General features: G+C 48.5%; 2 protein-coding genes and 1 pseudogene across 2 annotated transcripts; all 3 read right to left on the bottom strand.

Annotated features, from left to right (window-relative positions):
- Nucleotides 1-679: 679 nt before the first annotated feature.
- LOC123453688 (putative tripartite motif-containing protein 75) lies at nt 680-2,023 on the bottom strand. The gene has a single exon (XM_045131300.1). It carries the CDS (start codon nt 2,021-2,023, stop codon nt 680-682), a length of 1,344 nt encoding a protein of 447 aa, XP_044987235.1.
- A 14,226-nt stretch (nt 2,024-16,249) lies between these two features.
- On the bottom strand, nt 16,250-17,101 carry LOC123453755 (annotated as a pseudogene).
- Nucleotides 17,102-19,400: 2,299 nt separating this feature from the next.
- Nucleotides 19,401-20,861, bottom strand: LOC123453687 (putative tripartite motif-containing protein 75). The gene is made up of 2 exons (XM_045131299.1): nt 19,695-20,861; nt 19,401-19,406 (listed from the first exon to the last, which is right to left on the bottom strand). The coding sequence occupies exons 1-2, from the start codon at nt 20,859-20,861 to the stop codon at nt 19,401-19,403; spliced, it is 1,173 nt and encodes a 390-aa protein (XP_044987234.1).
- Between the last annotated feature and the right edge of the window lie 4,509 nt (nt 20,862-25,370).

Below are 25,370 nucleotides of genomic sequence, written 5' to 3'. Positions count from 1 at the left end.
CTACATGGTGAATTCCAGGTCAGCCTGGGCTAGAGTGAAACCCTACCTCCAAAACACAGACGCACACACACAAACACACACACACACACACACACCTTGGAAAGAACTATGCTACATGCAGCCCTTTGGAAGAGAAAAGGCCTCAACAGTGTTAAACAGAAGTGGACCCTGCAAGCCTTAAGATTGGCCAGACAGGCCAAATGTATCAACTGGTGCAATAGTGGCGTGCCTGTTTTCTGGAGAAGCCAGCCACTCTTGCCTGAACTGGTCTACATGAGACCTGACCTTAAAGAGAAAATAAACTGGACATAAACAGGAAGCTTAGGGAGGAGGATGACTGTGAGTTCAAGGCCAGCCTGTGTTAGAGTGAAATCCTACCTTGAGGGAAAAAAAAAATGGGATATGAAGCAAATTACTCAAAGTGACAGGTTGTGGGGAGAGCAAGGTGGTTGGTTACCAAATAGATGCAAGGAAAAACGAGATGGAACTTTTAGGGAGATCATTGGGTTTAGGGGAGTTCCTGCCTTCCACTTGGGCTGTAGAAGGAGCACCCAGGCTGCTGTCAACGCTGCGGAAAAAAGCGAGAATCCAGGACCATTTCACACAGCAAAGTGCAATTAGAACCTTTATTACCAGTACCCTCTAAAAACACCACACAGACGACAGTCACCCAGGCAGTTCATTCCCCCTTGACAATGCTGATGCTAAGAGATTTTGAAGAACATTCGATAGAGAAAAAAGGGACAAGGTCTTCTGTAAACGTGTCCGTAAAAACACACAGACAGGATCTACTGTTCAAATTATAAAAGGCGACGTCCCCCAGCTCAGAATCCAGAAACACACCGACCCGGCTCACCTCCCCTACCCCGGGCACGTTGGTGGATTGTTGGATCTGCCAGCTGCCGCCGTCGCCCGGAGCCGTGAAACCGCCCAAGCGGACCGACTGGTAGCACACACCCACGCGCCACTTCCCCGAGCCGCGCACCTCCACCTGCCAAAAGTATCTCCCACTTCTCAACGCCTCCCGAGCCGGGACAGTTACATAGTAAGGAGGCAGGACAGGGGATGCGTTGGTTTCCTCTGCTAATTTCATACTTTTCCGATCTTCGGAGATGACAACGTCAGGGGGCACATTTTGAACGTCCAATGTCACGTCTACCTGAAACGTGCTGATCAATTTTTGCAGGCTACAATAATGTGGAGGGAGACGGCAACTCTCCTTTCTTAACTCGTATGAGAAAACCTCCGGCACTTGTATGCTTTCGTAGGTATTGATAATACATCCGGCAGTTCTCAGGAAATCCATGTCTGCTTGCAAACACTTCTCTCTGATATCACTCACCATATTCCTTATTGTGGCCACGTGGGCAGACAGGAGGTTTCTGTTTTCCTTTAGTTTTTCTTTAATATCCTTCTCGTCAAGATGTAGCCTGGCCTGCATTACATCTTCTTCCCTATCCAAGAACTGCTTAAGTTCTTCAAATTCTGATTTTAATGCCTTCTTCCAATTTCTCATATTTAACCTGATCTTCATAGATCTAAAAACCTGCAACTCACACTGTATTTCAATCTCTTTGATTTGCTCCCGCAGACGTTCGGCGTAGCCTTTTAGCTTCCTCCTGTGTCGCATGGCCGCTTCTTTGATGGGCAGCGTGTCATGATGCTGGTGGTCGGAGGAGAGCCGGCACTGGGGACACAACAGCTCCAGGTCCTCCTCACAGAAGAGGTCTAGGGCCTCCCCGTGCTTCTCACACAGCTGCTTCATGTTGTTCTCCGAGGCGGGCAGCTGCTGGATAACACTGACCACCTGGCGTAACTGAGTGTTGATCCTGAGTTGACCACTGCAATGGGAGAAGCAGGTGGGACAGGGAAAGACTTCCTGTAGACCTTCCCAGCACTGGCGGATGCAGGAGTAACAGAAGTTGTGGCCACACTCAGTGGTCACGGGGTCACTCAAGTAGTCCAGGCAGATGGAGCATCCGGCCTCTGCTTGGAGCTCGGCCACGGAGAGCTCATTGGCCATCCTCGGGAGCTTGGAAGTGAGGGGCTGGAGTGCGCGCCCTCCTGAAGGCTGGCTCCGCCCCTGCGACACACGGGCCCTGCTTGCCAGTGATTCTTTCTCTGTGTGAGCAAATGGTCAGGCACTCCTAACCCTGTGCTGCTGGGCCACGTTCACACCAACCCAAGCTTGGCCACTTAGTGTCCTTTGTTGGGAGAAGGCATGGAAATAGACAACCAAGGAGGGAATTCCAGACTGGAACACCGGACAGGTCAATCAACAGGGTTTCTGTTAATATCAGCAAAGGAGAAACAAGTGTTCAGCAAAACAATAAAGAACCTACATAGCAGGCTGGAGAGATGGCTTAGTGGTTAAGGTGCTCGCCTGTGAAGTCTAAAAACCCAGGTTTGACTCCCCCAAACCCATGTAAGCCAGATGCACATGTTGAAACATGCATCCGGATCTATTTGCAGTGGCTAGAGTCCTTGGGGTTCCCCCCCACCCCCTCTAATAAATAAATATTTTAAAAAATATTTTTCAGTCGGTCATGAAAGCACATGCCTTTAATCCCAGCACTTGGGAGGCAGACGTAGGAGGATTGCTGTGAGTTTGAGGCCACCCTGGAACTACAAAGTGAATTCCAAGTCAGCCTGGGCTAGAATGAGACTCTACCTAAAAAAAAAAAAAAAAACCAAAAATTTAATTCAATTAAATAAATCTTTTGTCATCAGAACAAATCCATAAACACATCCACACACACACAAATTCACAGATAAGTATAAGATAGAATTATATATAAAACATGTACAGGGGCAGCTGGAGAGATGGCTTAGCAGTTAAGGCACTTTCTGAAAGCCTAAGGACCCATGTTCCACTCTCCGGATCCCACATAAGCCAGACACACAAGGTGATGCAAGCGCAAAGTTGTACGTGCGCACTTAGTGGCACATGTGCCTGGTGTTTGATTACAGTGTCTAGAGGCCCTGGTGCACCAATTCCCAGCTTTAAAAGTCCAGTCCGTTGGTCTTATCTTCAAAAAAAGTATGACCAGGCATGGTGGTGCACGCCTTTAATCCCAGCACTAGGGAGGCAGAGGTAGGAGAATTGCCATGGGTTCAAGGCCAGCCTGAAATTGCACAGTGAATTCCAAGTCAGCCTGAGCTACAGCGAGACCCTACCTCAAAAAATATTTATTTATTTATTTATTTATTTATTTGACAGAGAAAGAGGGAGAGAGAGAGAATAGGTGAGCCAGGGACTCCAGCCACTGCAAATGAACTCCAGACGTGTGTGCCCCTTGTGCATCTGGCTTAAATGAGTCCTGGGGAATAGAACCTGGGTCCTTTCACTTTGCTGGCAATCACCTTAACTGCTAAGCCGTCACTACTGCCCTGTGTTTGTTTTTTCAAGGTAAGGTCTCACTCCAGCCCAGGCTGACTTAGAACTCACTTGTGAAGTCCCAGGTTGGCCCTGACCTCACAGTGATCCTACCTCTGCTCTGGAATGCTGGGATTAAAGGCGTGTCCCACCACGTCCAGTTTGGTCTTTTGTTCATTTTGTCTTAAATATTTATTTGTTTAATGTAGTTTATATAAGACAAAGAGGCAGGGAGAGAATGGGCACGCCAGGGCCTCTTGCCACTGGTAATGAACCCCAGATGCACAAAGTGGAGCATTTGTTTGCTTAAACATTTCATTTAGTTATTAATTAGAGAAGAAGAGATGGAGAAAGAGAATGGGGTGCACTAGGGCCTCCAGCCACTGTAAACCAACTCCAGACGCATGAGTCACCTTGTGCATCTGGCTTACATGGGTCGTGGGGAATCAAACCTGGGTCCTTAGGCTTCACAGGCAAATACCTTGACCACCTAGCTACCTCTCCAACCCTGTTTGTTTTGAGGTAGTGTCTGACTCAGGCCAGGCTAACCTGGAACTCTGTAGTCCCAGTTTGACCTTGAACTCACAGCGATCCTTGTACCTCAGCCTCCCAAGTAGGGGGATCAAAGGCGTGGGCCACCATGCCCCCCGCACAGAGAGAAAATGGGCCCTCCAGCTCCAAACGGACTCCAGCCGCATGCTCCACTTTGAGCAGCATCTCAATGGGTCCTGGGGAGTCGAACTCGTGGTGCAAAACATCTTAATCAGCCTGCGACTTTAAATTAGGTCCTCAGGCCATTCACAGAAACAGAAATGCTGCAGGAAGAATTTGAGAAAACTGCAAAACTTAAATCTTGCCTCTGGCTGAAGTCATTGATCATGCGCAACCCCAATTCCCTCCCACTTCCTGTCGCGCCGCCTTCGCCTTGGGTCCCCGGCCCGGTCCAGACGCCCGCGCTCTGCGAGGAGAGAAGGTCGGAGAAGGTCGGAGAGGGTCCTGCGTGCCACCCGCTGCCTCGAGTCCCAGCCGCCGAGCCTGCTGCCAGCCGTGACAGGTAAGCTGGGGGCAATGCCAGAGGGCCCGGTGTGACTTGCGTGGGAAGGGCTTCCTGCACGTTCTGCATGAGCCAGTCCTCAGGCCCTCTAACTACAGTGCAGTTACCCTGGGGCTGCTCTTTGTTTATTTTTTTATTTTTTTGTTTTTATTTGGAAGAGGCAGTTAGAGAGAGAATGGGCTCGCCAGGGCCTCCAGCCTCTGCAAACGAACTCCAGACACGTGCTCCCCCTTGTGCATCTGGCTAACGTGGGTCCTGGGGAATGGAGCCTCGAACCGGGGTCCTTAGGCTTCACAGGCAAGCGCTTAACCGCTAAGTCATCTCTCCAGCCCTGCTCTTTCTTTTTTTTTTTTTTTTTAGATTGTATTTATTTATTTGAGAGCAACAGACAGAGAAACAGGCAGAGAGAGAGAGAGAATGGGCGCGCCAGGGCCTCCAGCCACTGCAAATGAACGAGCTCCAGACACGTGCGCCCCTTGTGCATCTGGCTAACGTGGGTCCTGGGGAACCGAGCCTCGAACCAGGGTTCTTAGGCTTCACAGGCAAGCGCTTAACCGCTAAGCCACTGAGCCATCTCTCCAGCCCCCTGCTCTTTTTTAAAAAAATGTATTTTACTTAAGAGAGGCACGGAGAGAGGAAGTATGCACAGCAAAACACCTGCAGACACAACGCCAGTTCGTGCATCTGCATGACCTGAGTACTGCGGAGTTGAACCCCGGCCGCCAGCCTTTACAAGCAAGCGTCTTGAACCGCGGAACCATCTTCCCAGGCCCTAGGGGGTCTCTGGTTGATCTGGATGAATGGGAATTTATGAAGGGACCTGATTATCCTCGAAGAATTGCTGTGGCCGGGCATGGTGGTTCACTCCTGCAATCCCAGACCTTTGGCAGTTGAGACAGGAGGGTGGCGGTGAATTGGGGCCACCCTGAGCATCGGGGGTGTAGGGGTGAGCGTAGCTGCCTCTCAGGTCTGCTGGAGCTAGTGAGGCCTTGAATGGGGGCTGTGGGGAGGGTGTGTGGAAGGACTTGGGAGGGCCACATAGAGCAGTCAAGAGTCTTATAGTTTGGCAGGGTTTGGTGGCGCACGTCTTTAATCCCAGCACTTGGGAGGCAGAGGTAAGAGGATCGCCACGAGTCCAAGGCCACCCTGAGACTACCGAGTGAATTCCAGGTTAACCTGGGCCAGAGTGAGACCCTACCTCGAAAAACCAAAACCAGGAAAAGAAAAAAAGAACCTTATAGTTTGGACACATTTGCAGAAAGTAATCGTAATGGAGATAGAGCTCCATAGTCTTCCTCAGCCTCCAGGTGCTTATGACGCACTGCCTGGGGACTCTGGATGTGGCTCTAGCATTTTGCCTATCCTGCCCAAGGCCAAGGGTTTGATCCCAAGCTTACATAAAACCAGGCTTGCTGGTACACACCTATAACCTCAGAACATGGTGGGGAAGGCTAGGAGAGTCAGAAGTTCAAGGTCATTCTCCCTTACATAGCAAGTTCCTGGCTGTGTTAGTTGAGTTAGTTAGAGCACCTTTATCAAAAACAAAAGCCAGGCGTGGTGGTGCACACCTTTAATCCCAGCACGTGGGAGGCAGAGGTAAGAGGATCACCATGGCCCGAAGCCATCCTGAAACTACATAATGAATTCCGGGTCAGCTTGGGTGAGACCCTACCTTGAATAAAAAAGAAAAAGGAAAAAAAAATGCTGGGTGTGGTGGCGCACGCCTTTAATACCAGCGCTAGGGAGGCAGAGGCAGGAGGATCACTGTTAGTTGGAGACCAGCCAGGTCAGCCTGAGCTACAGTGAGAGCCTATCTGGGAGACAGAAGAAAAAGGAGAAACGCACTGGTGACTGAAGCTGTGTACCCACTGAAGAATTCTCCGTCATTCTCTCAGTCCGACTTATGTATTACTTTTATTTGAATCTAGGGCTTTCTGGATGCTAGACAAGCATTCTCTCACTATACCCTCCCCAATTTACTTTTTATTTTATTTTTTTTTTTTTGTGGTAAGATTTCATTCAAGCCCAGGCTGACCTGGAATTCATTATGTAGTCTCAGACTAGCCTTGAACTCACCTCTGCCTCCTGAGATTTTTTCTCCTTAAAGACAAAATCTGAATGAGTTGTTCAGTCAGGCCTCAACCTCTCAAGTAGCTGGGTTTGCAGGCTTGCAACACCAGGTCTGGATGTAACTTTTTCTTTTATTTATTTAGTTATTCATTTATTTAACAGACAAAGAGGCAGATAGTGAGAATGGGTGCCCCGGTGCCTCCAGCCACTGCAAACGAACTCCAGACGCGAGCGCCCCCTTGTGCATCTGGCTAATGTGGGTCCTGGGGAATTGAGCTTCGAACCGGGTTCCTTAGGCTTCACAGGCAAGTGCTTCACCGCTGAGCCATCTCTCCAGCCATGGAAGTCAAAGAAATAAAATTTGAGGCCGGGCGTGATGACACCAGGCTGAGCTAGCAGGAGAGCTGTGGGTTTTTAGGTCAACTAGGGCTATAGAGTGAGTTCCAGGTCAGCCTGGGCTAGAGTGAGTTCCTATCTTGAAAAACATTAAAACATAAAATACACAGCAGATAAGTGAACCAGGATTTTTAAAGCCAATGTCGTTGTTAGTCCTTACATTGTGAAACAGCGCCATATAGCCTGCTGTTGTGATAACATTGTTTTGTCCAGTCCCATGACATTGATTCAAGCCTTGAGTTTGGGAATAATTTGTGAAGATATTCTAGTATCACTATTTGTTTGGGTTTTTTTCTGTTTGTTTTTTTAAAATATTTTTATTTATTAGAGAAAGAGAAAGTATGGACAAGTCAGGAGCTCTTGCTGCTGAAAATAAACTCCAGATGCATGGGTCACTTTTTGCTTCCCATGGGTACTTGGGAATGAAACTGGGCCAGTAGGCTTTGCAAGGAAGCACCTTCATCATTGGGCCATTTCCTAGCCCTGCAAAGAGAAAGTTTGTAGTAAAATGGATTAAGCCGGGTGTGGTGGCGCACGCCTTTAATCCTGCACTCCGGAGGCAGAGGTAGGAGGATCGCTGTGAGCTCAAGGCCAGCCTGAGACTACATAGTCAATTCCAGGTCAGTCTGGGCTAGAGAACAAGACCCTACTTAAAGAAATCAATCAATATATAAATTAATTAATTATAGGTAAAAGAGCTTAGTAGATTACCAAGACAAAGCCACTTTCATACAACAGAACAGTGTCTATACCAATTGTTTCACTGTTGCTAGGTTATGACAAAGGGGGAAAGACCAGATCTGAAACTGCCCCGTAAGAGAAGGAGTATTCATGTATTCATGGCTATATGGTTTACAAACTTGGGAGTGAGATTTTGTTTGCAGGAAATTATGTATGGAGGATATCTTTATTTTATTTCAAATATTTTTGTTTTCAAGAGAGAGAGAGACGGATACCAGGTCCTCCTCCAGCTACTGCAAAGAGACTCGAGATGCATGTGCCACTTTCTGCATCTGGCTTTATGTGGGTACTGGGGAATCGAACCTGGATTGTTAGGCTTTGCAGGCAAATGCCTTAGCCACTGATCCATCTCTTCCAGCCCTCTGGATAGATACTTTGAAAAAATAGTCCAGAATATTTTTATACCTTGATTTTTTTGTTGTTGTTTGATGGATTTCCGAGGTTGGGTCTTGCTCTACATCAGGCTGACCTGGAATTTACTGTGTAGTCTCAGGGTGGCTTCAAACTCATGGTGATCCTCCTACCTGTGCCTCCCAAATGCTGGGATTAAAGGTGTGCACCACCATGCCCAGCTCTACCTTGATATTTAAAATTTTCAAATGTACTGTTGAAAGTTTGTAATGAACAGATACACTTTTTGCTTAGATTCAACAATTAACTTTTTGCCATATTGCTTTTTCTCTAGTTACATGTATTTCTTTTTTTTACTTTTGGTGTTTTTTTTTTCAAGGTAGAGTCTTATTGTAGTCCTAGACTGGCCTCAAACTCATAACAATCTTTCTACTTCTACCTCCTGAATGCTGGGATTAAGGGCATGTGGGACCATTTCTGGCCATTATGTAAGGTTTTATATATAATTTATTTTATTGATTTGCAAGCAGAGAGGGAAAATGGGTACGCCAGGGCCTCCAGCCACTGCAAATGAACTCCAGACACATGCATCTGGCCTTACATGGGTCCTGGGGAATTGAAATCAGTTTGTTAAGCTTTGCAGGCTAGCCTTTGTTTTTTGTTTTTTTTTTTTTGAGGTAGCATCTTGCTGTAGCCTAGGCTGATCTGGAATTCATTATGTAGTCTCAGGGTGGCCTTGAATTTACATCCTCCTACCACTGCCTCCTGAGTGCTGGGATTAAATGTGTGCACCACCATGCCTGGCAAGGCTAGCCTCTTAACCACTAAGCCATCTCTCCAGCCCATAAAAATATTTTTATTTTTTAGGTGGTTTTGCACATGCTTTTAATCCCAATGCTCAGGAGGCAGAGTAGAATTGCCATGAGTTTGAGGCCACCCTGAGACTACATAGTGAATTCCAGATCAGCCTGTGCTACAGTTAGACCCTACTTCGGAAAAAAAAAAATTTTTTTTTTAAAATTTGAGAGCTAAAAAGAAGTATGGGCATGGCAGGGCCTCTTACCACTGCAAATGAATTCCAGGTGCATGCGCCACTTTGTGTGGTTTCACATGGGTACTGGGTAATCAAACCCAAGCTGGCAGCTTTGCAAGCAAGTGCCACTCCACCTGCTAAGTCACCTCCCCCACCCTGAAGGATTTAGGAGAGTTTAGCAAGAGCTGGGAGGAGCCGGGCGTGGTGGCACATGCCATTAATCCCAGCACTCCAGAGGCAGAGATATGAGGATTGCTATGAGTTCAAGACCACCCTGAGACTACATAGTGAACTCCAGCTTAGGCTAGAGCTAGACCCTACCTCGAAGAAAGAAAAAAAAAAAAGCTGGGAATGGTCCCAAGCTACATATATAAAAATTACATATATATATAATACCTACATATAGTGTATTTTGATCTTTTCAGCTGCTATTACGCTCTTTTCTCCCACTAAAGCCCTTCTTCCCAACCTATCCTATCCCGTTCCTCCTTTTTTTTAATTCCTTCCTACTTGCTCCCCACCACCACCAGGTTAGGTTAGGGTTGCTTGCATGAGCAGAATGGGAAGTCACTAGAATGTGGGAACCCTACCCTTTGCTGCCCACTAATTAGCATGACCCCTCCCCAGGGGCTGTTCTTTTTATTAATTAATATATTTATTTGTTGACAACATCCATGATTATAAACAATATCCCCCCTACTTTCCCCTTTGAAACTCCACTCTTCATCACATACCCTCCCCCTCTCAGCCAGTCTCTCTTTTATTTTGATGTCATGATCTTTTCCTCCTATTGTGATGGTCTTGTGTAGGTAGTGTCAGGCACTGTGACGTCATGGATATCCAGGCCACTTTGTGTCTGGAGGAGCACGTTGTAAGGAGTCCTACCCTTCCTTTGGCTCTTACATTCTTTCCACCACCTCTTCTGCAATAGACCCTGAATCTTGGAAGGTGTGATAGAGATATTTCATTGCTGAGCACTCCTCTGTCACTTCTTCTCAACACCATGGTGCCTTCTGAGTCATCCCAAGGTCACTGCCACCTGAAAGAGAAGCTTCTCTAACCAAAAGTTAGAGTAGCATTAATATATGGGTGTGCACATTAAGAGAAATGCTTACTGGGCAGTTTGGTGAGCATAGTATATATACATTTAGCCAGACAGCAGCACATGTTACACCCCTAGGGCTCCTGACTACCCCTGTTGTAGGTTTTCAGTATCAGGGATGTATTCCCTCCCATGGAGCGGGCCTCCAGTCCAATTTGGTTTCCCCCATGACAGATGTGTTAATTACCTGTGGACAACTGAGAGAGTGGGGTCTCATGAGCCCTGCCTCATCTGTGCCAGGAAACCACAGCTGCTGTGAGTTCATGAGCCTAACCGCCATGTTGAATCCACAGACAGCATTCCCAGTAATCCCCCCCCCCCCCCCCGTCTCCAGTTCTTACATTCCTTGCACCCCATCTTCTGCAAAGTTCTGGAGAGAGCATTTCAGATGTTCCGCTCAGGGCTATACGTTTTAAAACTGTAGACGCTGCTTCTACTTCTTGCTATTTTTGGTTTGGTTTGGGTTTTGGTTTTTCAAGGTAGGTTTTCACTCTGGCCCAGGCTGACCTAGAGCTCACTATGTAGTCCCCGGCTGGCCTTGAACTCAGCAATCCTCCTACCTCTTGTTGCTGAGCGCTGGCATTGAAGGTGTGCACCCCCACACACGTCTGGTTTTCTTTTGAAACTGGTCTCATGTAGGACTGGCTGGCCTGGTACTCAGCATGCAGCCAAAGCTTGATCTTCCTGCCTCCACTTCCCTAGTACCCAGTGCCAGTGCCCAGTTACAGATATGAGCCACTACATGCTGATTTTTTGTTGTTCTAACAATAGTGTGTGGGGTAAACCTCTACAATATGAATATTCCTTCCAAGAACTTCTACCCAGTGTTTTTTGGTGGTTTTAGAGCCTAAATTTTCTTTTCTGGGCTTTTTGTTTGGTTTTGGTGTTGTTGTTTTTTTTTTTTTGTTTTTTTTTGTTTTGTTTTGTTTTGTTTTTTTTGAGGTAGGGTTAGGATCTTAGTCTAGACCAGACTGACCTGTATAGTCTCAGGGTGGCCTTGAACTCATGGCAATTTTCTTACCTCTACCTTCCCAGTGCTTAAAGGCCTGCATCACCATGCCTGGCTTCTGGGTTTTTTGTTTGTTTTGTTTTTTGATGTAGGGTCTCACTCTAGCTCAGGCTGACTTGGAATTCACTATGTAGTCTCAGGGTGGCCTCAAACTCTTGGTGATCCTCCTTCCTCTGCTTCTCAAGTGCTGCGATTAAAGGCGTGCACCACCATGCTTGGCAAATAATTTTTTTTTCAAATAATTCTTATTTATTTATTGATTTGAGAGAGAGAAAGAGGCAGAGAATGGCCGCCCCAGGGCCTCCAGCCACTGCAGACGAACTCCAGATGCATGCGCACCCATGTGCATCTGGGTGACATGAACACTGGGGAATCGAACCTGGGTCCTTTGGCTTTGCTTACCCACTAAGCCATCTCTCCATGCCTTTTCTCACCCATAGGAAGTGCTCGTTTTCTTGGACATGCAACTTCGCTGAAGAAGACAGCCTAGAGTGGGAAGCGCAGAAGCCCAGCTAAGACGCCCCGATAGGCAGCGGGCTGGTGCTGAGGGCAAGAGAGCTAAGCACACCCTTAGAGGCTGACATCAAGGTGCCGACACTGCAAACCAGCCCATCGCCACAGTCCAGGGGGGACATCCAGTGCTCGCTGGGTCGTCAGCAGCTGCAGAGAGCCGGTGTGGAAGCCTCAATGGAGTTGGCAGCGGACCTGGCAGACCTCCAGGCCGAGGCCAGCTGCCCTGTCTGTCACGAGTACTTCACAAACCCAGTGACCATCACGTGTGGGCATAACTTCTGTCTGTCCTGCATCAGAGCCTCCTGGGAGGGCCTACAGGGCAGTTTTCCCTGCCCTTCGTGCCACTTTCACTGTCCAGAAAAGGACTTCTCAAGTAATCACCAACTGGCGAACCTGACCGAAGCTGCCAAGCTCCTCCCCATAAGGAGGAGCAAGAGGAAAAGGCGGGAGGGCGGCCAGAAGGACCTGGAAGCTTTCTGTCTGCAGTGCAGCCTCCCCAGCACGCGCACGCAGCAGCCTGGCGGGCTCCTAGCGAGGGCCGCGCTCTGTGGGCCGAAGCAGTTCCAGCGGTACGTGGAGCTATGGAGGGAGAAAGTGGAGCCCGTGGAAAAGGCGATCACCATGCAGAAGAGAAAGTCGCTGGAGCTCAAGAAGATGGTAGAACGTAAAAGAGGAGAAATGGAGTCTGAATTTGACCAACTTCGGCTGTTTCTCCAAAACGAGCATAAAAGGTTCCTTAGGCAACTGGAAGATGAAGGGGAAGCCAATTCAGCAAAATTAAACAGAAACTTAACAACGGTTTCCGATCACGCGTCGGCATTGGAGGCCCTGCTGAGGGAGGTGCAGGGCAGGAGTGATAAGCCGGAACGCGAGTTACTAGACCACGTCAAGACTCTGTACCACAGGTTTGAAAGCTTAAAATGCCCAGAAACCTTTTCATTCAAAATCAGAGATTATGGTCATCAGCTTCTTCCACAGTTTTCTGGCCTGAACATAATTATCCAGCAATTTAAAGTAGACGTGACGCTGGATCCTGAAACAGCGCACCACAAACTTACCATCTCGGAAGACAGAAAGACCGTGCGATATGGAAAGATGCGAAAAGTGTCTCATAGCCCCAGAAGATTCTATTCCTCCCCAGCTGTCCTGGGTTCCCAGGGGTACCACTCTGGCAGACAGTACTGGGAGGTCGATGTGAGCAGCAAGCCACAGTGGATCCTGGGGGTCTGCTTAGAGACTTTTCCCAGGAGGAGTCACGTCCGACACGTGCAAGATGAAGTATGGGGGGTTGGGCGGTACAGTCAGACTGTGTATGCTGCATTGGGCCCTAAGAAAATGAATATTCTGCCCAAAGTGACACCCAGTAAGATTGGCATTTTTTTAGACTCTGAAATTGGTGAGGTGTCCTTTTACAATTTGAATGATCAGTCTCTTCTCTGTACGTTCAATGATTGTAGGAAAGGCGCGCTTTGGCCTTATTTCAACACCGGCGCTAACCCTAAGCCTCTGAGGGTCTGCACAGGAACATCCTGAAAAGGGTGAACTACTGACGAGATGCTTTCATTTTCCTTTCGGTGGATGTAAAAGGCAGTGAATGAATCCAGCAGTTCTGGATATTGGGTTTTATTCTCTGCTTTATAAACAAGTAGAATTTGTGTGTGTGTATCTCAATACGTTGTGGGAAATACAGCACCTACTTAGAAATAAATTATGAGCTCAATTATGAAGTGCTTTAGAAAATTTTTTTTTTTTAACTTTCATATACGTTTCCTTTTATTTTGAATAGAAACAGGAGAATGAATTGGTTTGTGGCTGAAACAACCTTCAGGGAAGAAACCTGGAGTACTCACTCATCAGAAGAAAATGCAAAGTCTGAGTGAGGCAGCTGACCAGCTTCCCTGGAGTGGAGGATGACGACAGGGAGGAGGATGGGCACAATCAAATGCAGGATGGTGAGGGCTCGCAGTAGAAATTCTTTATTTTTTTATTTTATTTTTTTTTTTTGGTTTTTCGAGGTAGGGTCTCACTCTGGCCCAGACTGACCTGGAATTCACTATAGAATATCAGAGTAGCCTTGAACTCACAGTGATCCTCCTACCTCTGCCTCCCGAGTGCTGGGATTAAAGGCGTGCGCCACCATGCCCAGCTTATTTTTACTTATTGAGAGTGACAGACAGGAAGAGGGAGAGAGAGAGAATGGGCACGCCAGGGCCTCCAGCCATTGCAAAGAAACTCCAGGTGCTTACGCCCCTTTTGTGCATCTGGCTAATGTGGGTCCTGGGGAAGCAAGCCTCAAACCGGGGTCCTTAGGCTTCACAGGCAAGCGCCTAACCACTAAGCCATGTCTCCAGCCTGCTTTAGAAATTTTTTTTTTTTTTTTTTTTTTTCGTTTTTCGAGGTAGGGTCTCACTCTGGCTCAGGCTGACCTGGAATTCACTATGTAGTCTCAGGGTGGCCTCGAACTCTCGGAGGTCCTCCTACCTCTGCCTCCCAAGTGCTGGGATTAAAGGCGTGTGCCACCACGCCCGGCCTAGAAATTCTTAATTGAATATATATATTTTTTAAATTTTTTTGGTTCTTTTTTACTTATTTGAGAAAAACAGACACAGGGAGAAAGAATGGGGGCACCAGGGCCTCCAGCCACTGCAAATGAACTCCAGACGCATACGCCCCCTTGCACATCTGGCTAATGTGGGACCAAGCCTCGAACCGGGGTCCTTAGGCTTCACAGGCAAGCACTTAACTGCTAAGCCATCTCTCCAGCCTGAAAAGTATATTTAATAGTTGCCAATAAAAACTTTTTTTACTTTGCAAGCAGAAAGAGGGAGAGAGACTGGGCACACCAGGGCCAGGCCTCTTGCCATTGCACACAAACTCCAGATGCATGTGCCACTTTGTGCATCTGGCTTTACATGGGACTGGGCCATTAGGCTTTGCAAGCAAGGGTTCTTAACTGCTGAGTCATTTCTTCAGCCCCTGACTTTAACTTTTTGGTTTTTTTGTTTTTTCGAGGTAGGGTCTTGCGCTAGTCCAGGCTGACCTGGAATTCACTATGTAGTCTCAGGGTGGCCTCGAACTCAAGGCGATCCTCCTGCCTCTGCCTCCCAAGTGCTGGGATTAAAGGTATGCACCACAATGCCCAGCTTTTTTTTTTTTTAAAAGGTCTCATTCTAGCCCAGGCTGACCTGGAATTTACTATGTAGTGTGAGGGTGGCTTTGAACTCACAGAAATCCTCCAACTTTGAATCTTATTAAATTTTTATTTGAGAGAAAGAAACAGATATGTGCATGTAAGAGAATAGGCACACTAGGGCCTCTAGCCATTGCAAACAAACTCCAGATGCATGCATCTCTTTGGCTTTACATGGGTCTCGGAGAATTGAACCTGGGTCCTTATGGCTTTGCAGGCAAGTGCCTTAACTGCTAAGCTATTTCTCCAGTCCTGAATTTTTTTTTTTTCTTGCTTGTGGGATAATTCTTTTTGAATAAAGTGAGGTTTACATTGTTACATTGTTGGTATTTTTTTTTTTAAATGGCCATATGCAAGAAACAAACCTTTGAGGTTCAGAAATAGGGAAGTCAAGAAAAGCAGGCAACATGGACATGGGAGAGTCCAACGTCTGAGCAGGCAAAAGGACCCTCTGGAAGTACAAGCAGCTGGTGCAGCCACACCAGGATCAAGGGGCCATACAATGAATACAGTTCAGACCTTTTCATTTTAAACTCAAGTGTATCTTTAAAATGTTCTAGCACCAATTCAATGGTGCAAGCACAGGCATTGTTCAGCCTAAGGGTGCATGGGATACTTGCTTTCCAAGCACACATGCTTGCTACCCAGCAGCTTCCCTGGCATGAAACACATAGTGTTGGATGTTGTCTGCACATTTGGCCTCCCCTCTTGACAACCAGTACAGGGCCATTCTAGGAATCAAATAGAAGGTACCACCTGAGACCCCAGTCTGAAGACCAACAGGCAGATTTTTGACCTTCGGTGGCATTTACATATAAATAGGCATAAATAAAGCCATCAGGCACAATGAAGTCCAGGAGAACAAGGCTGCATAGCAGACATAGTGAGGGAAGTAGGGTAGGATAGATAGCTGTGCATGCCTCTGACTCTAATCCATCCCACTCTCCTGGAATGTGGAACATGATGGAGCGGAGCAGGGTCCCACACAAAACTGAAGAAAAATCCAAACACACGTACACTGTTGCCTCAGGAGTGTAGAAAAGATCATTACAAACAAAAAATTCCAAATTTAACCTTAAACCAGGTTTACTTTTTTAAGTTGTAAATGTTTCTAATATAGCAGCAAAGGATGTTTGTAGAAAAACTATACTTTTAAAAAAATAGTTGAAAAGATCTAAAGTATAAAAATTTTAAAAATATATATCTTAAGTAAAAATATTGTCAAAACATAGAAAACTTAATTTTAGAAAGGTCATCTATCTACTTTAAAAAAGGACAGGACTCAGCTGTGGCTTGCCATCCCTATGTGACACCACCCTGACGCAACAGGGAAAATGAGCTCAGGGCTGTGAATGTCACCTGGTCCAGGCCCAAGAAGCCTTCAGTGAGCTCCAGTTCCTGGTGACAGCTTCTGTTCTGCCCTTCCCAGAGAGTGGGACAGGCCTAGCAGCTATAGCCCTTGCTAATAACAATCATCCCAAGATATTTTTTAAATCAACAAGTGAGCAGGAATGGGTTCCTGGCTGTGTGTGGGTGTGGGTACAGTACACGTGAGATGTTGTTGAGGATGCATGACCTTGTCCTTGTCAGGGGCCTTCCCCCTCAGGTCTCTACCAGAATCTCAACCACATGGTCCAGATCCGCCAGGTCAGACTTGCAGGTGGAGCTGGGAGGTGGGGCGGCTGCAGCAGAGCCCTCCAGCCCGTTGCAGATGCCCGGCTTGGTGCCACTCATCATTCCTGTCAATACCGTGTCCAGGTCGTAGTAGGAATTGTCCACATCTGAGAAAAGTTCCTCTACAGAGCTTGGATTTTTGTTCTCCAGCGTCTCAAAGATCTGGTCCAATGACTTCTGAAAGCTTCCTCTGTTTTCCTGAGGGCTGTCCATCTCCCAAAGGCTGGCTACTCTGAGGGTTCCTTGGCCCATGTGTTGAGTTGACTGTGGGAAGTTCAGAAGCTGGGCCTTGCAAGGGGCCTTCTTCCAGTTCAGGAGCAGGGTGCTCCCCATCCGGGCCCCTCACAGTGCGACATAGGATCTCTGTAGACACCAGGCGGTCAAGAGGTGCCGGTTCTGCATTCTGGGGCACCATCCCATTCCACACACCATCCCGGCTCATCTCCTCTTGGATCTGCCGGACTGTGTTGGCGATGAGGACAGAGGGGCAGAGGTTGGGCTCCACCAGCATGTGACACAGTTGGAGCTTGACCAAGGACATGTCCAGAAGTGACTGCCGCTGCAGACTATAGGAAGGGACGCTGGCAAAGCCCTCCCCACCTTCCTCCTGACCACATTTCCTCTTCAGACCTCGTGCAAACGTCATGTCCAGGCAGGCGGCTGCAGGGAGGCCGGCCTGCCCTCCCAGGAATGGCCGTGACCCGCCTGCAGGCGCTCCAACCCCGGCTTGGCTTGCAGCAGCCAAGGGAAATTCAGCTCGGGGCGGCGGCGGCCAGAGGGGCCACGATGGGAGGGGAGGACGGCCGGGCGGGACGGACGAGGGAGGGAGACCGAAGCGAGACCAAGAGGGCCGGAGGGAGAGCGCGGAGGGGAGAGCGGCGGGAGCGAGGACCGAGGCCGCTCCTGCTCACCGGGCCCGTCACTCGGACGCCTGCAAGAAGGCGACGGTGCAGGACGGCGGCGGAGGGAGGCCCGTCGGTCTTCGCCGCCCAGGCCTCAGGCGCCAAAGGGCACACCACCGGTCGCTCACCTACGCCGCTCCACCCAGTCCTGAATTTCCTTCCCCCAAGGTAGGGTTTCACTAGTCCAGGCTGACCAGGAATTCACTATGTAGTGTCAGGGTAGCCACAAACTCAGCGATCCTCCTGCCTCTGGATTAAAGGTGTGCGCCACCACACCCGGCTCTGACTCTCCCTTCCAGGTTCTATAATTACAGGTATATATTCCCCCACCTGGCCCAAGTTGTGCGTGGCTGGGATTGGGACCATCAGCCTTACGCTCAGGAAGCACCGTAGGACTCTGCACCGCAGCCTCGTGCATGCTGTGTGTTGACTCTTGACGCAGTACTCCATTACCCCCAACACACACCCGGTGACTTCCCTTACATGGGTGTGCATTGAAACTCCCAGCTATTGGGAACATGAACACAGGAGCATCCCAGTTGTGACAGGCCACAGCTTTCCAGTCTCCCCCAGCAGCCAGGAAGGCAATGCTGAGACCCCATGGCAGGTGACCCCGCCAGCCTGGACAGAACAGGGCAGCTTGCTGCACCACCATCCCAGACTCCTGCAAGGCCGGCCCCGTCACCCATCCGAGCATAACAGCTGCCTCTCCACAGTCGGGGCCCCAATATCTCCCATGATAGCTCTGATGGATTATAATGTCACCCATGGGGTGGGAGGGGACTTGCCAGGCATGTGTGAGGTATTGAATTTGATTTCCAACACAAGGGAGGGACAATAGTTCCATTGACCTGTTTTCTATTAATGAATCAATATGGGCGTGATGTTTTTGGAGGTTTCTTCACTGAATCAATGTGTATTGTACAAAGCATTCTTCTGTTTTTATTTATTTTTTTTATTTATTTTATTTTTTTATTTTTTTTTGGTTTTTCATAGTAGGGTTTCACTCTAGTCCAGGCTGACCTGGGATTCACCATGTAGTCTCAGGGTGACCTTGAACTGAGTGATCCTTGCCTTCCAAGTGCTGGGTTTAAAGGTGTGTGCCACACACCGGCTCCTTTTTGTTTTTATTAAGGGCAAAGTAGGGCTAGAGAGATAGTTCAGTGGTTAAGGCGCTTGCCTTGCAAAGCCTAAAGACCAGAGTTAGATTCCCCAGTACCCACGTAAAGCCAGATGCACAAGGTGATGCATGCGTCTGGAGTTGCTTTGCAGTGGCTAAAGGCCATGGCATGCCCATTCAATCCACCTCTTTCTATCACGCTCAATCTCAAACTGTTTTGAACTAGGGTCTCACTCTAGCCCAGGCTGACCTGGAATTCACCATGTAGTCTCAGGGTGGCCTCGAACTCACTTTTCAGCTTCCTGTCAGCTAATCGGGAAGGCTACTAGCTCAGCTCCAGCTGGATTTCTCCTACCCTTTCTAGAGGTCAGCCTGGGCTAGAGTGAAACCCTACCTCCAAAAAAAAAAAAAAAAAAAAAAAAAAAAAAAACCACCTTGGAAAGAACTATGCTACATGCAGCCCTTTGGGAGAGAAAAGGCCTCAACAGTGTTAAACAGCAGTGGACCCTGCAAGCCTTAAGATTGGCCAGACAGGCCAAATGTGTCAACTGGTGCAATAGTGGCGTGCCTGTTTTCTGGAGAAGCCAGCCACTCTTGCCTGAACTGGTCTACATGAGACCTGACCTTACAGAGAAAAACTGGACATAAAATGGCAAGGCCAGCCTGGGTTAGAGTGAAATCCTACCTTGGGGAAAAAAAAATGGGGGATATGAAGCAAATTACTCAAAGTGACAGGTTGTGGGGAGAGCAAGGTGGTTGGTTACCAAATAGATGCAAGGAAAAACGAGATGGAACTTTTAGGGAGATCATAGGGTTTAGGGGAGTTCCTGCCTTCCACTTGGGCTGTAGAAGGAGCACCCAGGCTGCTGTCAACGCTGCGGAAAAAAGCGAGAATCCAGGACCATTTCACACAGCAAAGTGCAATTAGAACCTTTATTACCAGTACCCTCTAAAAACACCACACAGACGACAGTCACCCAGGCAGTTCATTCCCCCTTGACAATGCTGATGCTAAGAGATTTTGAAGAACATTCGATAGAAAAAAAAGGGACAAGGTTTTCCGTAAATGTGTCCGTAAAAACACACAGACAGGATCTACTGTTCAAATTATAAAAGGCGACGTACCCCAGCTCAGAATCCAGAAACACACCGACCCGGCTCACCTCCCCTACCCCGGACACGTTGGTGGATTGTTGGATCTGCCAGCTGCCGCCGTCGCCCGGAGCCGTGAAACCGCCCAAGCGGACCGACTGGTAGCACACACCCACGCGCCACTTCCCCGAGCCGCGCACCTCCACCTGCCAAAAGTATCTCCCACTTCTCAACGCCTCCCGAGCCGGGACAGTTACATAGTAAGGAGGCAGGTCAGGGGATGCATTTGTTCCCTCTGCTAATTTCATACTTTTCCGATCTTCGGAGTTGACAACGTCAGGGGGCACATTTTGAAGTTCCAATGTCACGTCTACCTGAAACGTGCTGATCAATTTTTGCAGGCTACAATAATGTGGAGGGAGACGGCAACTCTCCTTTCTTAACTCGTATGAGAAAACCTCCGGCGCTTCTATGCTTCCGTAGGTATTGATAATACATCCGGCAGTTCTCAGGAAATCCATGTCTGCTTGCAAACACATCTCTCTGATATCACTCACCATGTTCCTTATTGTGGCCACGTAGGCAGACATGAGGTTTCTGTTTTCCTTTAGTTTTTCTTTAATATCCTTCTCGTCAAGATGTAGCCTGGCCTGCATTACATCTTCTTCCCTATCCAAGAACTGCTTAAGTTCTTCAAATTCTGATTTTAATGCCTTCTTCCAATTTCTCATATTTAACCTGATCTTCATAGATCTAAAAACCTGCAACTCACACTGTATTTCAATCTCTTTGATTTGCTCCCGCAGACGTTCGGCGTAGCCTTTTAGCTTCCTCCTGTGTCGCATGGCCGCTTCTTTGATGGGCAGCGTGTCATGATGCTGGTGGTCGGAGGAGAGCCGGCACTGGGGACACAACAGCTCCAGGTCCTCCTCACAGAAGAGGTCTAGGGCCTCCCCGTGCTTCTCACACAGCTGCTTCATGTTGTTCTCCGAGGCGGGCAGCTGCTGGATAACACTGACCACCTGGCGTAACTGAGTGTTGATCCTGAGTTGACCACTGCAATGGGAGAAGCAGGTGGGACAGGGAAAGACTTCCTGTAGACCTTCCCAGCACTGGCGGATGCAGGAGTAACAGAAGTTGTGGCCACACTCAGTGGTCACGGGGTCACTCAAGTAGTCCAGGCAGATGGAGCATCCGGCCTCTGCTTGGAGCTCGGCCACGGAGAGCTCATTGGCCATCCTCGGGAGCTTGGAAGTGAGGGGCTGGAGTGCGCGCCCTCCTGGAGGCAGCCTCCTCCGCTGCCACACACTGGGCCCTGCTTGCCAGTGATTCTTTCTCTGTGTGAGCAAATGGTCAGGCACTCCTAACCCTGTGCTGCTGGGCCACGTTCACACCAACCCAAGCTTGGCCACTTAGTGTCCTTTGTTGGGAGAAGGCATGGAAATAGACAACCAAGGAGGGAATTCCAGACTGGAACACCGGACAGGTCAATCAACAGGGTTTCTGTTAATATCAGCAAAGGAGAAACAAGTGTTCAGCAAAACAATAAAGAACCTACATAGCAGGCTGGAGAGATGGCTTAGTGGTTAAGGTGCTCGCCTGTGAAGTCTAAAAACCCAGGTTTGACTCCCCCAAACCCATGTAAGCCAGATGCACATGTTGAAACATGCATCCGGATCTATTTGCAGTGGCTAGAGTCCTTGGGGTTCCCCCCCACCCCCTCTAATAAATAAATATTTTAAAAAATATTTTTCAGTCGGTCATGAAAGCACATGCCTTTAATCCCAGCACTTGGGAGGCAGACGTAGGAGGATTGCTGTGAGTTTGAGGCCACCCTGGAACTACAAAGTGAATTCCAAGTCAGCCTGGGCTAGAATGAGACTCTACCTAAAAAAAAAAAAAAAAAAAAAAAAAATTAATTCAATTAAATAAATCTTTTGTCATCAGAACAAATCCATAAACACATCCACACACACACAAATTCACAGATAAGTATAAGATAGAATGATATATAAAACATGTACAGGGGCAGCTGGAGAGATGGCTTAGCAGTTAAGGCACTTGTCTGGAAAGCCTAAGGACCCATGTTCCACTCTCCGGATCCCACATAAGCCAGACACAAAAGGTGATGCAAGCGCAAAGTTGTACGTGCGCACTTAGTGGCACATGTGCCTGGTGTTTGATTACAGTGTCTAGAGGCCCTGGTACACCAATTCCCAGCTTTAAAAGTCCAGTCCGTTGGTCTTATCTTCAAAAAAAGTATGACCAGGCATGGTGGTGCACGCCTTTAATCCCAGCACTAGGGAGGCAGAGGTAGGAGAATTGCCATGGGTTCAAGGCCAGCCTGAAATTGCACAGTGAATTCCAAGTCAGCCTGAGCTAGAGCGAGACCCTACCTCAAAAAATATATATTTATTTATTTATTTGACAGAGAACGATGGTGAGAGAGAGAGAATAGGTGAGCCAGGGACTCCAGCCACTGCAAATGAACTCCAGACGTGTGTGCCCCCTTGTGCTTCTGGCTTAAATGAGTTCTGGGGAATAGAACCTGGGTCCTTTCACTTTGCAGGCAGTCACCTTAACTGCTAAGCCATCACTCCTGCCCTGTTTTTGTTTTTTCAAGGTAAGGTCTCACTCCAGCCCAGGCTGACTTAGAAGTCACTTGTGAAGTCCCAGGTTGGCCCTGACCTCACAGTGATCCTACCTCTGCTCTGGAATGCCGGGATTAAAGGCGTGTCCCACCACACCCAGTTTGGTTTTTTGTTCATTTTGCCTTAAATATTTATTTGTTTAATGTAGTTTATATAAGAGAAAGAGGCAGGGAGAGAATGGGCACGCCAGGGCCTCTTGCCACTGGTAATGAACCCCAGATGCACAAAGTGGAGCGTTTGTTTGTTTTTAACATTTTATTTAGTTATTAATTAGAGAAGATAGATGGAGAAAGAGAATGGGGTGCACTAGGGCCTCCAGCCACTCCAAACGTACTCCAGACGCATGAGTCACCTTGTGCATCTGGCTTACATGGGTCGTGGGGAATCAAACCTGGGTCCTTAGGCTTCACAGGCAAATACCTTGACCACCTAGCTACCTCTCCAACCCTGTTTGTTTTGAGGTAGTGTCTGACTCAGGCCAGGCTAACCTGGAACTCTGTAGTCCCAGTTTGACCTTGAACTCACAGCGATCCTTGTACCTCAGCCTCCCAAGTAGGGGGATCAAAGGCGTGGGCCACCATGCCCCCCGCACAGAGAGAAAATGGGCCCTCCAGCTGCCAACGGACTCCAGCCGCATGCTCCACTTTGAGCAGCATCTCACATGGGTCCTGGGGAGTCGAACTCGTGGTGCAAAACATCTTAATCAGCCTGCGACTTTAAATTAGGTCCTCAGGCCATTCACAGAAACAGAAATGCTGCAGGAAGAATTTGAGAAAACTGCAAAACTTAAATCTTGCCTCTGGCTGAAGTCATTGATCATGCGCAACCCCAATTCCCTCCCACTTCCTGTCGCGCCGCCTTCACCTTCGGTCCCCGGCCCGGTCCAGACGACCGCGCTCTGCGAGGAGAGAAGGTCGGAGAGGGTCCTGCGTGCCCCCCGCTGCCTCGAGTCCCAGCCTGCTGCCAGCCGTGACAGGTAAGCCCCCTTGCGTGGGAAGGGCTTCCTGCACGTTCTGCATGAGCCAGTCCTCAGGCCCTCTAACTACAGTGCAGTTACCCTGGGGCTGCTCTTTTTTTATTTTTTTATTTTTTTGTTTTTATTTGGAAGAGGCAGTTAGAGAGAGAATGGGATCGCCAGGGCCTCCAGCCTCTGCAAACGAACTCCAGACACGTGCTCCCCCTTGTGCATCGGGCTAACGTGGGTCCTGGGGAATGGAGCCTCGAACCGGGGTCCTTAGGCTTCACAGGCAAGCGCTTAACCGCTAAGTCATCTCTCCAGCCCTGCTCTTTTTTTTTTTTTTTTTAGATTGTATTTATTTATTTGAGAGCAACAGACAGAGAAACAGGCAGAGAGAGAGAGAAAATGGGCGCGCCAGGGCCTCCAGCCACTGCAAATGAACGAGCTCCAGACACGTGCGCCCCTTGTGCATCTGGCTAACGTGGGTCCTGGGGAACCGAGCCTCGAACCAGGGTTCTTAGGCTTCACAGGCAAGCGCTTAACCGCTAAGCCACTGAGCCATCTCTCCAGCCCCCTGCTCTTTTTTAAAAAAATGTATTTTACTTAAGAGAGGCACGGAGAGAGGAAGTATGCACAGCAAAACACCTGCAGACACAACGCCAGTTCGTGCATCTGCATGACCTGAGTACTGCGGAGTCGAACCCCGGCCGACAGCCTTTACAAGCAAGCGTCTTGAACCGCGGAACCATCTTCCCAGGCCCTAGGGGGTCTCTGGTTGATCTGGATGAATGGGAATTTATGAAGGGACCTGATTATCCTCGAAGAATTGCTGTGGCCGGGCATGGTGGTTCACTCCTGCAATCCCAGACCTTTGGCAGTTGAGACAGGAGGGTGGCGGTGAATTGGGGCCACCCTGAGCATCGGAGTTGTAGGGGTGAGCATAGCTGCCTCTCAGGTCTGCTGGAGCTAGTGAGGCCTTGAATGGGGGCTGTGGGGAGGGTGTGTGGAAGGACTTGGGAGGGCCACATAGAGCAGTCAAGAGTCTTATAGTTTGGCAGGGTTTGGTGGCGCACGTCTTTAATCCCAGCACTTGGGAGGCAGAGGTAAGAGGATCGCCACGAGTCCAAGGCCACCCTGAGACTACCGAGTGAATTCCAGGTTAACCTGGGCCAGAGTGAGACCCTACCTCGAAAAACCAAAACCAGGAAAAGAAAAAAAGAACCTTATAGTTTGGACACATTTGCAGAAAGTAATCGTAATGGAGATAGAGCTCCATAGTCTTCCTCAGCCTCCAGGTGCTTATGACGCACTGCCTGGGGACTCTGGATGTGGCTCTAGCATTTTGCCTATCCTGCCCGAGGCCAAGGGTTTGATCCCAAGCTTACATAAAACCAGGCTTGCTGGTACACACCTATAACCTCAGAACATGGTGGGGAAGGCTAGGAGAGTCAGAAGTTCAAGGTCATTCTCCCTTACATAGCAAGTTCCTGGCTGTGTTAGTTGAGTTAGTTAGAGCACCTTTATCAAAAACAAAAGCCAGGCGTGGTGGTGCACACCTTTAATCCCAGCACGTGGGAGGCAGAGGTAAGAGGATCACCATGGCCCGAAGCCATCCTGAAACTACATAATGAATTCCGGGTCAGCTTGGGTGAGACCCTACCTTGAATAAAAAAGAAAAAGGAAAAAAAAATGCTGGGTGTGTTGGCGCACGCCTTTAATACCAGCGCTAGGGAGGCAGAGGCAGGAGGATCACTGTTAGTTGGAGACCAGCCAGGTCAGCCTGAGCTACAGTGAGAGCCTATCTGGGAGACAGAAGAAAAAGGAGAAACGCACTGGTGACTGAAGCTGTGTACCCACTGAAGAATTCTCCGTCATTCTCTCAGTCCGACTTATGTATTTCATTCAAGCCCAGGCTGACCTGGAATTCATTATGTAGTCTCAGACTAGCCTTGAACTCACCTCTGCCTCCTGAGATTTTTTCTCCTTAAAGACAAAATCTGAATGAGTTGTTCAGTCAGGCCTCAACCTCTCAAGTAGCTGGGTTTGCAGGCTTGCAACACCAGGTCTGGATGTAACTTTTTCTTTTATTTATTTAGTTATTCATTTATTTAACAGACAAAGAGGCAGATAGTGAGAAT

The sequence above is a fragment of the Jaculus jaculus genome, chromosome 12, assembly GCF_020740685.1.
Source record: "Jaculus jaculus isolate mJacJac1 chromosome 12, mJacJac1.mat.Y.cur, whole genome shotgun sequence".
Taxonomy (NCBI): domain Eukaryota; kingdom Metazoa; phylum Chordata; class Mammalia; order Rodentia; family Dipodidae; genus Jaculus; species Jaculus jaculus.
This window is presented reverse-complemented; position numbering and strand designations above follow the sequence as displayed.

Bases quoted from the DNA above. Each gene is read 5' to 3' on its own strand.
- LOC123453687 (XM_045131299.1), bottom strand. From the start codon at position 20,861: ATGGCCAATGAGCTCTCCGTGGCCGAGCTCCAAGCAGAGGCCGGATGC.
- LOC123453688 (XM_045131300.1), bottom strand. From the start codon at position 2,023: ATGGCCAATGAGCTCTCCGTGGCCGAGCTCCAAGCAGAGGCCGGATGC.